Here is a 15,045-nt window from a genome sequence, read left to right as displayed (position 1 = left end):
TGGGGTAGAATAGGAGGCAGTCCAAAGCACGTGTTTAGATACAGCCATTCTGCGGAAATTGTGCAAGCCATTACAAAATATGCCAGAACAAATAAAATGCATTATTTGTGTAAAACAAAAATATTAAGAACTTTATTACATTAACACAAATTATGAAAATTCTCCATTGAATTCAATCGCAAACATGTGTGTTTCCTCCACTCTCCATTTGTTCCAAGCTGAACAGTTTTTGTTTCATTTGCTAAATGGGTTGTCTTCCCATCACCAGTTAAGATTTCGACATGTACTCCAACAGCACTCCATTCGGAAATTTTCTTCTCTTGAGTTACCGGAAAAATGTTCACAAATGAAATATTATTTAGTTTGTATTAACAAATGTTTGGAAATGTTAACACGATTATCTCTTTTTGGAAATTTATTCCGCTGCCTGTAGAGATGTACAAACTGATTTATGTACATGTAGGGATCTCTAACAACTGCTAATAATATGTAGCGAACGGAGTGCCTTTTTCACGACTCCGTTTGGACTGCATCCGGATGCTGTTAAATTGTGAGGAATTGGAGTGCCTTTTTCACGACTCCGCTGAACTGCATCCGGATGTTGTTAAAATGTGACAAGTGGATGTGATTCTTTGGATTGCATCCAAATGCAGTTAAAATGTGAGGACTGGAGTGCCTTTTTCACGACTCCGTTTGAACTGCATCAAAACATGCCGTGACAGAACTAGTCCACATTGCACTGGTTCCAATTTATTTTGCTGGGGAGGTGCCGAGGTGGACGAAGTCTTTTACTACCTCAATATTATAGGAACCAACTTCCACAGTCGGCCCGAGCTCAATGGACGCATTGCGCGTCGACACCATTAACTTGGTCTTCTCACCGTTTACCGCCAAACCCACTTTAGCAGATTCTCCTTCGACCTTCATAAAGGTATCAGTTACTTCTTTTACTGATCGGCCTATGATGTCTATATCATCAGCATAAGCAAGTAACATGTGACTATTGGTGTAGATTGTGCCACTTCTTTTGACGTTTGCCTCTCGTATTATCTTTTCCAGCAGGATGTTAAAGAGATCACACGAAAGGCTGTCTCCTTGTCTGAAACCTCTTTTGGTACCAAACTCTTCGGAGAGGTTCTTTCCTATTTTAACTGAGGACCTCGAGTCAGTTAAAGTCATTTTGCAAAGACGGATGAGCTTTGCGGGGATACCAAATTCAGACATGGCTTGGAATACCTTTGAACGCAGCGGGCTGTCGAAGGCTGCTTTATAATCGACAAAAAGGTGGTAGGTGTCGATCTGCATCTCTTGGGTCTTCTCCAGGATTTGCCGCAGGGTAAATATCTGGTCAATGGTGGACTTGCCAGGTCTAAAGCCACATTGGTATGGTCCAATTATCTCGTTGACCATTGGCTTTAGTCGTTCGCACAATATCCCTGATACGATCTTGTAGGCAATAGGGAGTAGACTTATGCCCCTATAGTTAGAGTATACAGTCTTATCTCCCTTCTTGTGGACGGGGCACAGGATACTCAGGATCCAATCGTCGGGTACTCGTTCTTCCTGCCAGATGGTGCTAACTAGCTGATGAATGCACCTTATCAGCGTGTCGCCTCCGGTTTTGAACAGCTGGATGGTAAGCCATCGGCTCCTGCTGCCTTATTATTCTTCAGCCGATTTATTGCTGTCTTTACCTCATCTTGGCTGGGCGGTATACATTTAATACCATCTTATGGGATTGGTAGTGTAATATCTTCGTCGTCTTCGCTGCTATTGGAAACCAACAGTTTTGAAAAATGTTCTTTCCATATCCTGAGTACACTATCTGTATCAGTTATCAAATTACCTCGCTGGTCTCTACAGGAGGATGTGCCTGTACCAAAGCCATCAGTTTGATGCTTGACTCTTTGGTAGAATTTTCGGACTTCATTCTGGCTCCTGTACATCTCGATTTTTTCACACTCCCGTTTTTCCATCTCTCTCCTTTTTCTGTGGAAAAGACTCCTCCTCTCTCCTTTTCTCCCTGTATCCCTCTCGTGCGCTACGCGTTGCTACGGATTGTAAAGTAGCACTATATGCCGCATTTTTCTCTTCGGTGGCAGCACGACACTCCTGATCATACCATGGATTCCTTGGTGGAGGCCTCTGGTATCCAAGTATGGATTTTGCGGCTATTTGCATGGAGTGGGCAATGCTTTGCCATTGCGCTGATATGTTATCGGGATGAGGAGTGCTTTGATTAAGCAATTGGGCTAGTTGAGTGGAATATGCTGTGGCTATCTGTTGTGATTGCAGCTTACCGATGTCTAACTTTCGTGTTGTGTCTGTTCGTACTTTGTTTGCTACGTTTAAGCGGGTGCGTACCTTTGCTGCAACAAGGTAGTGGTCTGAATCAATGTTTGCGCCTCGGAACGATCGTACATCCAACACGCTCGATGAATGTCTTGCATCTATCACAACATGATCAATTTGATTTCTTGTTTTCTGATCTGGAGACAGCCAGGTGGCCTTATGAATATCGAGATGATTAAATCTGGTACTGCTAACTACCATGTTTTTTGCAGCTGTAAAGTCTATCAGCCTCATACCATTGTCAGATGTTTCACTGTGGAGGCTGAATTTCCCGACTGTTGGGCCAAAGATATTCTCCTTTCCAATTTTGGCATTAAAATCGCCTAGAATGATTTTAATGTCATGGGCAGGGCAACTGTCATATGTTTCTTCTAAGCGCTCGTAAAATATATCTTTGGTCTGTTCGTCCTTTTCTTCAGTGGGAGCATGAGCGCAAATAAAGCTGATGTTGAAGAATTTAGCTTTTATTCGAATTGCAGCAAGTCTTTCATTCACTGGAGTGAAGCTGGATTCCAGATGTTTTAGTCTCCGACTAAAGAGACATTAAAAGGAAAGAAATTAATTTCGATATTTTTTTTCCTTTATTCATTTTTTTAAGCAAGAAGTAAATTATAATACAATACAATAATTTCTCTTGTATAAAAAAGTAAATGGTTCACTATAGGAACATAGGGCGTCAATCATTTCTCTCCATGAGCTTCGGTTTCTGGCTAATAACTTTACTTCATTCCAGGATTTGTTTATTTGCTGACATTCTCTCGTGATATTTCTTTGCCAAGTTGTTTTTGGGCGGCCAGGTCTTCTGTGGCCTTGGGGATTCCAATCCAAAGCAATTTTGGCAATATCATCTGATGACCTTCTAAGTACATGACCAACCCACGACCATCTTCTGCTCAGTATTTGTGACTTAATAGTATTGGTATTGGCTAACATTAGTAGTTGTACATTTGTCACCCAGTTTGGCCAGAAAATGTGTAACACTTGTTTCAAACAGCGGTTGACAAATGTTTGTAGCTTCTGCAATTGTGTTTGGGTAGTTCCCCAGGCAAGACTGACATAATGCTAGCGTTGAATATTTGCATCTTTGTTCTTCGAGTGATGCGACTTGATCTCCAAACTTTATGAAGAGACAAAAATGCAACACGGGCTTTGTTTATTCGCATTTGTATGACTTCTTCTGAACCTCCGTTTTTTGATAGCATACTTCCAAGGTAACAGAATTTATCGACTTCTTCAATTTGCTCTCCTTCGATATTTAAAGTTGCTGAAGTTGAAGTATTTATCCTCATAAGTTTGGTCTTTTTAATATTGAGTCTGAGGCCTACTGCACTATCGATGTCTTGTAAATGCTCGTTTATGGTCCATTGTATACCTCGTGGTGCATCGCGATTTGTTTTTTCCATAACGGTGTCTAGAAGAATCAGGAAGAGTGTAGGCGAGAGCACACAACCTTGTTTAACTCCGGTGCTAGTTTCAAAAGGATCGCTAAGGTGACCATTGAAGTTGACTACTATTTCAGAATCGCGGTACATTTCCTTGCAGAGTTGTATAATTTTTTCGGGGATACCTTTTACGGCTAGAGCAGTCCACAGTGCTGGTCTCGACATAGTGTCGAATGCACGTTAAAAATCTATAAATAGAAGATACAATTTTCAGTTATATTCCAACGACTATTCAATGATGATACGGAGTGTATTTATGTGGTCTGAGCATGATCGTCCTCTCCTGAAACCCGCCTGCTCTTTACGCAAACATGTATCCACCACAGGACAAAGCCTATTCAGAAGTATTTGGGCCATGACTTTTGATATGGAGTTTTGCAGAGTTATACCTCGCCAGTTTTTACAATTTTTCAGGTCACCTTTTTTGGGAATCGTTACAATTTCGGTATTTCGCTCGTTATCCATGCATTTTGCACAATTTGCGTTATGTGGTTTACGACAGCAGGTTCACCGTATTTAAGAAGCTCCGCCTGAATGCCATCTCGTCCGGGGGCTTTTTCGTTTTGTAAGCTCTTTAGAACTTTTGAAACTTCTTCCATCGTAGGCGCTGATATTGATATTTCTCTACGAGGGTTACGTCGTGAGATTGGTAGCGTGTCGGTATGAGCATTATTTTGTATTCCAGTCGAATCCGAGAAATACTCTTTCCATCTAGCAAGTTGGTCGCTTATAGAGTGAATATCATTTCCGTTTCAATCCTTTATGGATGGTGTGTTTCTCAGATGTGTTCCTGACAGTTTTTTAACGGCTGTATATAACCCTTTCAGATTTCCAGTGTTAGCTGCTCTTTCAGCTTCGTCAGCTAGAGAATTATAGTAGTTTTCTCTGTCCACGTCCACTAGGTGTTTTACCGCATTTGCTGTTGAACGGTATTCTTCTTTAATTATCCTTTTGGAGTGTGAACTTTTTGTCTGATGTAATTTCTTTTTCAAATGTTTTCTCCGTGCGATTTCTGTACAGGAATTATCGCTTATCCAAGGGGCATGATTATTTTGACGTCGACCAAGTGTAATCTCGGCGGTACCCTTACAGGAAGACGAAATGCTGTCCCAATCATGAGTTGGCAATCCGCGTAGTGCTGTGTCTAAGACATTGTTGTATAGAGTTTTTGTCTGTGGATCCTGTAGTTTAATAGTGTTATATTTTACTGCGCTCTTATTTTTTCCAATGGCTGCTGGATGGAGGCGGAAGGTGCACCTTTTCGCGTCTTTACATCAATAAGGGGACCAACCAACAGCTTGCTAATCAGTATGTGATCTATTTGATTTTTGTATCGGCCATCGGGAGAGACCCATGTGTACTTATGTATGTCTTTGTGCGGGAATCTGGTACCACCAATAAATAGGCGGTGACGTGTGCAGAAATCTATTAAACGTTCTCCATTATTATTTCTATCGGTTCCCAGACCATGTTGACCCATGATAGAGCGTAGGTTATGGTTGTTCGAAACTACTTTAGCATTTAGGTCACCCAACACAATTTTAATATCGCCAGAGGGGACAGAGTTAATTGCTGCATCCAATTCGGCATAAAATGTATCTTTATTGTCTTCTTCATCGGGTTCGGTCGGAGCATAGCACTGGATTATGGAGATTTTGCGGAGTTTAGAGTGGAATCTGGCACGAATTATACGATCAGAGATAGTTGCGTATTCGATTAGAGCATTGTTTGCCTTGGATGATAGTAGCAGTCCGACGCCGTTTTTTCGATGGTGTATGTTACCAGAGTAAAGGAATTTAAAACCTTTTGGCAAGGGAAGTGCTCCGTTTTGTAGCCATCTCACTTCACACATTCCGAGAATGTCTATTTTGTAGTTTTCAAATTCTTTACATACTTGCTCAATTTTGGATCTTTCAGAGAGTGTTCTGACATTCCACGCTGCAATCATAATCCTTGTTTTGAAGCCAAAGGTCATCATCGGGTTTGAGGGATTTCTTTTTTCATTTCTTGACGTTTCAGTAATAAGACTTTTTTACATGTATGGGTTATTGGCCTATAGCAAAACCTTCTCGTGGTGAAGGATACCATTTTAGTACTTCAGAGGTATTTTTTCACTAATCCATACTCCTACTCCCTGAGACGCATATTTCAGCCAATTCAGGACACTAAGCCACTCCCTCGTCCTTTCTCAACCGGGCTTGGGACCGGCTATGGCGGAGTTAATTTCGATATAACTTGGCACATTTATTTCTAGACCAAATTCCATCAAACGTTCCAAATTTCATTAAAATTGGAAATCTATACTAATATCGATATAATATAGCACATTTATTTCTAGAACATATTCCGTCACAGATTCCAAATGTCATCCACAGTGGATAGATATGAGGGGTTTGGTGCATCAAATATCTCAAATCGGTCGAAAATCTTATATAACAGAGCTTAGGGATAAGTGAGTGACTGATAGATCTTTGCCCAGTGGTTTCTGCTAGGGGTGAGATAAGGTCGGGTTTTTGGAAATTCGAACTATAAGGGTACTAAAAGGTACTAAATAGGGTATACTTTGTATTAGGCAAACTGAAAGAGCTAAATTTGGAATGGGTGTATATATGTAAGCAATTTTTTTTTTTTTGAAAATTCGTACTTACGTGTACGAAAGTACTAAATGTTACTAAATTTGGATTTGGGAGAACGCATAGAGCTAGAAACCTGAAATTTGTAATTAAGATTACTGTTGGAGTGTAGGATTGAGATAGGTTTGGAAATCCGTACTTTTGTATACGAAGGCTACTAAATTAAGTATGTACAACTTGCTTTTAGGTGAACGGCTAGAGCTGGAAACCTAAAATTTGGAATTATGATTACTGTTGGAGAATAGGATTGAGGTAGTTTTGGAAAATCTTACTTATTTGTACGAAAAATACTAAATTTGGTACAACTTGGAGCTGGAATTAAGTGTAGGGTGTACGAAAAGTGCTAAGTAGAACTAATTTTGGAATCGTTTGGTATATGGAATGGAGATAATATGCTGTTTATATTACAGCTTTTTGCAGGGTTAACTTTCTTTGAGAGGATTTGTTTGAAATATAAGCAATGGAATGACATTTAAAACCCAGTCGGTTTGTTAAATCCGGTTATATATAAACGGGGTATAAAAAAGTTTTCGGAAATTTATGTTTTGTTATGGGATGTAGGGATAGAGATGGAGTGTAGCGCTGGTATATGAACGTGGTACATACGTACCACAAATAAGGAAAAGTACTACATTTTCTAAATATGGTATTTGGTGTACGGACAGCGCTGGAATTCTAAAATTTGGTATTAGAGTCACTGTTGGTGTGTGGCGTTTAGATATGGAGGAGGTGTAAGGTTGAGATGTGGAGGTTTTTGAAAGAAGATAAGTACTAAAAATTTTGAAACTCGTTATTGGGATAAGGAAAAGGTTTTGGAAATTCCTACTTATGTGTACTAAATGGTACCAAATTTGCTACAATTTGGATTTGGGAGAACGGGGGCTATATACAAATCTAAACCGATTTCGATATAATACGGCACATTTATTTCTAGATCAAGTTTCGTCAAATATTCAAAAATTCATAAAAAATAAAGTGATTATATGTATATCCCCAAATGGAACTAAGGGTCTATTTCGTTTCCTTATGCATCAGACATATTACCAATTACCACAGTGCACTATAGGTCAAACAGCCCATTTTACAGGCCAAAAGTCAGATTTCGCACTCTGTATTTTCAGTTATTTTGTGTTACTTTCTTGTAAGAAACACTTCAAATATAATTAAATTTTGTTTTTGTATGAGACATTATACCGTTACATGGCAGGCTGCCAAATATGTATTATCCAAATATCTTAAAAATTTGTTAACGAAATATGTTTACTTGTATACGTTCAGGGTGAAACAAAATCACAATATTAGCATAAGCAACGATTTGATTAGAAAGTATTCGATATCTATTTATCAAAAACGCCCTCCTATCATCAATTATGTATATAAATAGTTATTAAATGGGTGTTAACTTTGAATTTTCGAAGAAAGTAGAACATTTTGAGGTTATGTACGCTTTTAAAGTCTCGGCAACGTTCGGCAATGAAAGTGAAAATTGAAATTGGTTCATTAACTCGTGCCGAATGCAGAAAATTTTATGTGATTTTGCGTAAATTTGCTCGGCAAGAATTATACAACTTTTTTTAGGTTACCATATTTTCCATAATATTGATTTTTTTGAAGCCAGGGTTAAACCTCTTATCAAATAATGTTAGCCAAATTGGAGTCTACAGCATTCTGCTGTGTTCTAAAGTCAAATTATTTACAAATCTTTTATAAAAATTTACAGTTATAGTCAAAATATGCCACATCATATTGTGGGATTTTCAAGGTAATAATTTTAAGGCATATTCACATTAAAACTAAAACGAAACACAACAAAAAAGCTTCTGAACTTATCGGACGTCGATGCCTTCAATTCTGTAGACAAATAACAGACCTTTCAGTTTTTGTCCCCAAAGGGTTAAGGTACCAGTTGTGTATTTGCCCATAAAGGGTTAATTTTTTGGCCCACGTTGTTCCATTTTTCTCCCTGAATCTAAAAACGCTATATTAACTAAAACCAAATACTTGTTTTAACTTCAAGACTTTTGGCCAATAAAATGGCCCGTTTGACCTATAGTGCAGTGTGGTGTAGGGTATAAAAAGGTCAACAATAGTTCAACAGTCATACAGCCACTCCTTAAAGTGTGTGCTGCTTTGACTTTTTTGCCGAAGGGAGCTTTCAAAGAGCTCATGGCAATGACTTTAACCTCGGTATGGCTCAACCCACATTGCCAGTGGTATTGAGTGAAGTGTTGGAGTTAATAGAGGAAAATTTGTTTAAAAGTTGGTGTAGTTGTGGTGTTCTTATTATTATCTAATTTTTCTCTTTATTTTTGCTTTAAAATTAATCCACACTCTGTGCCATTCATCTGGTGTATGGGTTGGTGGACAACTATTTAATTGCTCTGCAACATCATCTTTAAAAGTGGCCTTATTTTCGCCAAAAAGTCTGACTCCACGAGCTTCGTTTGGAGCAACCAGCATTTCAAATTGCTGTTTTGTAGTAATCTTTACCATTATAAGTACTCAAACAGTAAAAAATGTGTTTAATTTTACACAAATTCACTTAAAATATAAATAAAAATGCTATTTACGTTTCAATTTCTCGTTTTTATTCACTTGTAAATGTGCACGGCGAAAGCGACTTTGTTGTCGCCCGAAAATTAACGTTATGGTGACAAAATTTGACGGCGTCAGGCAACGCGTCTCGAACTTGTCGCAATACGGAATAGACCCATAAGTCTAATATCGAGAAGTTACATCTACTATTCGGGAAAGCCGACCTTAAAGGCACATAGTCAAGTCCTACACCAGACCGGCCCTGTTGACAACTTTCGAGTGGCGATTATCGACCGAAATGACTCCGACGGGGAATCGGCGCACGTCACTGGTTGCTTGTCGAAACCGGTCTTTGGAGGATCATTGTGTCTTGTGGCCGTCAGTTCGGCCGAGACTACCTTCAAAAAGGCGTCAAGGTCTTTAAGTGGCGAAATTTTCTTGTGCTAACTTTGCTGCGGTCTCCATTTCTGAGAGTCCCATCCAGAGGGGCGTTGAGGCTTGGGTTCCCCCACCTACAGTGTAAAGGGAGCTCATATTGAAAATACTTTTATAAGGGAGGTAGACCAACGATTTGTCCTATACCTACTTTGAACTCTATGTAGGTTTGGAAGAAATCTTACGATTTGCACAGTTTCAGCCAAAATTGGATTCTCAATTCGTAAGCTACTGTGCTTATTATACCCTACACCACAATACAAATACATACAAAAGAAAACGAAAAAGACTCATAGTTCCTTTTGGGGATATATGTACATATAATTCACGGTGCTCTTGAAACAATTTTAAATGTAAGGTGCTTACACCTTGGAAGTTTTTGCGGATTCTGAAACTACAATGTTCATAGATGAGAAAAATCAAAAAACAAAAAAAAATCGCCGGAGCGCTTTTTAAATAAATCGCGATTTAAGTTGACATTTTTAGGGGTTTTTAGGTTTTCACGATTTTGCTTAGAAACCGTAAGTCCTATCAAAAAGGAACTAAAGAAAATGTTGTAGCTATGAAAATTCTCTACCAGATCGAACTTTATGGTATTTTCGTAGTTTTTACCATTTTTGAGATATAGAAGTTTAAATGGGGACAATGCACTGTCTGTATCGCCCCCTTATAAAACAATATCATGAAGTGTGCGCCTTAACTAACTTTTGATGAAAACCGCTTACACAGGGAATGTTTTTGTGAATTCTGAAACAGCAGTGTTCATAGATGAGAAAAATCCAAAAACAAGAAAAAATCGCTGTAGGGATTTTCAAACAAATCGCGGTCAAAATTCACATTTTTAGTTGTTTTTTAGATTTTCACGATTTTGCTTGGAAACCGCAAGCAAGTCCAATCGAAATGGAGCTAAAGAAAATGTTGTAGCTGTGAAAATTCTCTAAAGGATTGACGTTTATCATTTGTTCCCAGACTGTACCATTTTTGAGATAAAGAAGATCAGTTTACATTTTTAGGTTTTTTGTTAGGGTTTCGCGATTTTGCTTGAATACGGTAAGTCTTATCGATATGGGACCAGAGAAAATCTTAAAGCTGTGAAAATTCTCTACAAGACTGGCTTAAGTAACTTATCCTAAGTTGTAAAATTTTTTTAGAAATATAAGTTTATGTTGGGAATTTGCAGTAATGTCATTGATTTATAAGTGGGCGATACAGAATTGAACTGAATTTGAATAGTCCCAGTTTGAACTTCAATATCTCAAAAACGGTAAAAACGACGAGAATATCATAAAGGTCAATCTTGTAGAGAATTTTCATAGCTACAACATTTTCTTTAGTCCTATTTTGGTAGCACTTGCGGCTTCTAAGCAAAATCGTGAAAACCTAAACAACCCCTAAAAATGTCAATTTAAATCGCGATTTATTTAAAAAGCGCTCCCGCGTTTTTTTTTGATTTTTCTCATCTATAAGCATTGTAGTTGCAGAATCCGCAAAAATTTCCAAGGTGTAAGCACCTTCCATTAAAAATTGTTTCAAGAGCACCGTGAATTACTTTCTCAGTCGATTTATGCATGTCCGTCCGTCCATATGTCGATGTATTTTTGTTCGCAACGTACATGTCGCATTTTTTGTCCGATTTTCTTAGCTATAGGAGGAACGCTATTGCTTTTGGTGAAATTCGGTTCAGATTAGGATATAGCTCCCATATATGTATATATTTTGGCCCGATTTTACTTATTTGCTGCACAAAACACGCTATATATGACCGATTTCTATGAAATTTGGAATGTGTAACTAAATTCGGCCCAAAAATAAATGTGCCAAATTACATCGAAATCGGTTTAGATTTGGATATAGTTTCATATATATTTTCGGCCGATTTGACGTATTTGCTGCACCAAACACGCTATATACGTCCGATTTTGATGAAATCTGGAATGTGTGACTGAATTCGGTTTAGAAATAAGTGTGCCAAATTATATTAAAATCGGTTAAGATTTGGATATAGCTCCCATATATCTTTTCCGCCGATTTAACGTATTTGCTACACCAAACACGGTATATACCTCCGATTTTGATGAAATTTGGAATGTGTAACTAAAGTCGGTGTAAAAATAAGTGTGCCAAATTATATCGAAATCGGTTCACATTTGGATATAGCTCCCATATATCTTTTCGGCCGATTTGACGTATTTGCTGCACCAAACACCCTATATCTGTCCAATTTTGTTGACATTTAGAATGTGTGACGAAATTTTGTCTAGTAATAAGTGTACCATATTATATAGAAATCAATTCAAATTAATAAATATCTCCTATATATATTTTACATACTCACATTGGGGTTGGGTATCATATAGTCGCCCCCGCACTGCTATGATCTTTTTCTTTCTGGTCAGTTATTGTTGTAGCAAGGCAAATATATGTACGTTATGTAGACGACCTGCAGCGCATATCTGTTTACATAGACGACTTCAAGAACAGTCCATAAGAAAACTTGAACCAAGTATGTACCAAAAACTTTAAGAAGAAGAAAAGACTTGAATAGAATTGAAGGTTAATTTTGGAGGATGCTGTACCGTTTGACGTAAAATTATTTTTGTCACATATAATGGCAAGTAACGTGACTTTCCAATTATTTTGAAAATCAATTATTTAAACCTGCTTTCATTTGTTTTTTTAATTTTGTTGTTATTGGCTTTAAGTTAAATACATGTGACCAAAAAAATGATTCACTGCCAAAAATTTGCACCTTTAGTTTGACAGCGTTTAACAGCCGCTACAAAGAAATTCTAATTTACATACTATTAGAAACAAATGATTTTGTCAAAGGGGATTTTTGAGCATATACAGAGAGCCTCCAATAGCAATCTTCAAATTTTGTCGAACTTCATTTTACTTTTAATTAAATAAAACCGCAACTAATGCGGAATTGATAAATTAACATTTGGGCGTTAATTGTTGAATTTGAAATTCTAAAAAAAATAATAAATAAATAACATTCCAAAAAAAGATGCTGAAATAGAATTTGCGACACTTTTTATAACTTGTAAGAATTTTGTTTATTTATTACACGTCGTACAGTGGTTTAGAATCGTTTTTTTCCTGGTAAAAATTCTGTAACTTTTGAACGGATAGAGATATTTTCATAATTCTTCTTTTTGTTAGACAGATAACACAATCAGCTTTCAGATGAATTATATGCGGTCAAATTCGGTCCGGTTAAAGTTAAACTTTTGAGTTTTTTTTACAATTTTTCATCAAAATATGAGTATTTTTGTGTTTCTTATATCTACCTATATATTAAAGATGGTCAAACACCAATAACTAAACTATTAAAATACCAGAAAAAAAACTAAAAAAAATTCGAAAAAAAAATTTCAAATATTTTAAAAAAAATTTACAAAAAATTTAATTTTTTAACAATTAAAAAAAAATACTCCTAAAACTTATGTAACTCGTATAAAAAGCCATATTCTCAAAAAATGTCCATTTTTGTAAAAAAGCTGTAATTCATATGGGGAACGGTATGGAAAAACACACATTTTTACCCATGTAATTTCAATAAATTTAAACCAGTAAAGAAAGGACCAAAGTCGGGCGGGGCCGACTATATGATACCCTACACCACTGTGAATATGTAAAATATAAATCGGAGCTATATCCAAATCTAGCCGATTTCGATATAATTTGGCACATTTATTTCTAGACCGAATTCAACCAAACATTTCAAATTTCATAAAAATTGGACATATATAGCGTGTTTGGTGCAGCAAATACGCGAAATCGGCCGAAAATATATATGGGAGCTATAACCAAATCTGAACCGATTTCGATATAATTTGGCACATTTATTTCTAGACCGGATTCAGTCAAACATTTTAAATTTCTGCACGATCGGATGTATATATCGTGTTTGGTACAGCAAATACGTTAAATCGGACGAAAATATATATGGGAGCTATATCCAAATCTGAACCGATTTCGATATAATTTGGCACATTTATTTCTAGACCAAATTCAGTTAAACATTCCAAATTTCATCAAAATTGGATATATATAGCGTGTTTGGTACAGAAAATACGTGAAATCGGCCGAAAATATATATGGGAGCTATATCCAAATCTGAACCGATTTCGATATAATTTGGCACATTTATTTCTAGACCGAATTCAGTCACAAATTCAAAATTTCATCAAAATTGGACGTATATAGCGTGTTTGGTGCAGCAAATACGTGAAATAGTCCCCAATTTTTAGCTGAATCGGACAAAAAATGCGACCTGTACGTTGCGAACAAAAATACATGGACAGACGGACGGACATACATGCATAAATCGACTCAGAAAGTGATTATATGTATATCCCCAAAAGGAACTATGGGTATATTTCGTTTCCTTTTGTATTTTACATACAAATGCACAAAGGCATACGATTAATACCCCTTACCACAGTGTGGTGTAGGGTATAACAAAGTGTTAAACGGACGGAACTGGACGGGTACAATACACTTTTGCATGGGCTGAAAGAGGAGACTCTCGGTCATCTTACTGTGAAAACAAAACATTGTTCCCTGTTGTTCCACAAAAGTTCTAGTCCACTAAATTTGGAATTTCATAAAATTTAGTACCTGAGGAAAAATAAAATAGCTAATGTTGTGTAAACGCTACTTATGTACTTACTTAGCTGGCCCATTACAGAACATTTGTTCTATAGGCCGAACTAAGAAGAGATCTCCATTCCTCTCTATTTGTTGCTTCGCACTCTGGAATACCGCGCCTTTTCATCTCATCATCCACTTGTTTGCGCCATCTATTCCTTGGCTTGCCAATTCTGCGTGCACCGCCAAGCGGCCCGTATTTATACGCCTAAAGAAGAACAAAACAACAAAATTAATTTAAAATTGTACTTGACTCTCCATTTAGCTATTATTTCCAGCAAAACATCTGGGTCCATCAACTTGGGCAAGCGTGGTATTGATGTTAAGCCTTCAACTCTAGCTAATGAATGAGAGCGATTTTATTGAAATTTCGATTTACTTAAGTGCTTAGGATGAGACGCGAATAGTATTAGTTGTACAAAATGGTATTAATATCAAAGATGTAATTAATTGTACTATTTACAAAATATGTACATGGTTGCATTTTTAGCTGTTAAATTCAAATATTTAAGCATATGTTTCGTAATATTCATTGAATTAGTGAAAACGTATACGTAAAGTATTAAAATAAAATATGTACATAAGATAAATTCTAATAATAAAAGTTGATCCGCTTCACGCCTTTTTAGCGGGTTCATCATCGCTCATTCTTATGATATGGCCTAGCCAACGCAATCGCTGCATCTCGATACGTTTAACAATATTCATGTCGTTGTATAGCAGATACAGCTCGTGGTTCACGCGACTTCGATATTCACCGTCAACGCAGATTGGTCCGTAGATCTTTCGAAGAATTTTTCTCTCAAACATACCAAGCACTGCCATGTCTGCTTACGCAAGTACCCAGGCTTCGGAGCCATACATCAGCACGGGTAGTATCAGTGTTTTGTAGAGCGTTATTTTTGTTTGACGAGATGTGGCTTTGTTTTTAAACTGCTTACTTAAACTAAAGTAGCATCTGTTGGCCAATACAATTCTTCTTTTTATTTCAC

General features: G+C 37.1%; 1 protein-coding gene across 1 annotated transcript; it reads right to left on the bottom strand.

Annotated features, from left to right (window-relative positions):
• Positions 1 to 3,338: 3,338 nt before the first annotated feature.
• LOC141386834 (uncharacterized) lies at positions 3,339 to 3,959 on the bottom strand. The gene has a single exon (XM_073955741.1). It carries the CDS (start codon positions 3,957 to 3,959, stop codon positions 3,339 to 3,341), a length of 621 nt encoding a protein of 206 aa, XP_073811842.1.
• Between the last annotated feature and the right edge of the window lie 11,086 nt (positions 3,960 to 15,045).

This window comes from Musca autumnalis, unplaced genomic scaffold (assembly GCF_047663935.1).
Source record: "Musca autumnalis isolate F117 unplaced genomic scaffold, ASM4766393v1 scaffold_5, whole genome shotgun sequence".
Classification (NCBI taxonomy): domain Eukaryota; kingdom Metazoa; phylum Arthropoda; class Insecta; order Diptera; family Muscidae; genus Musca; species Musca autumnalis.
Note: the sequence above shows the minus strand (reverse complement) of the source record. Positions and strands in the feature narration are given on the sequence as shown.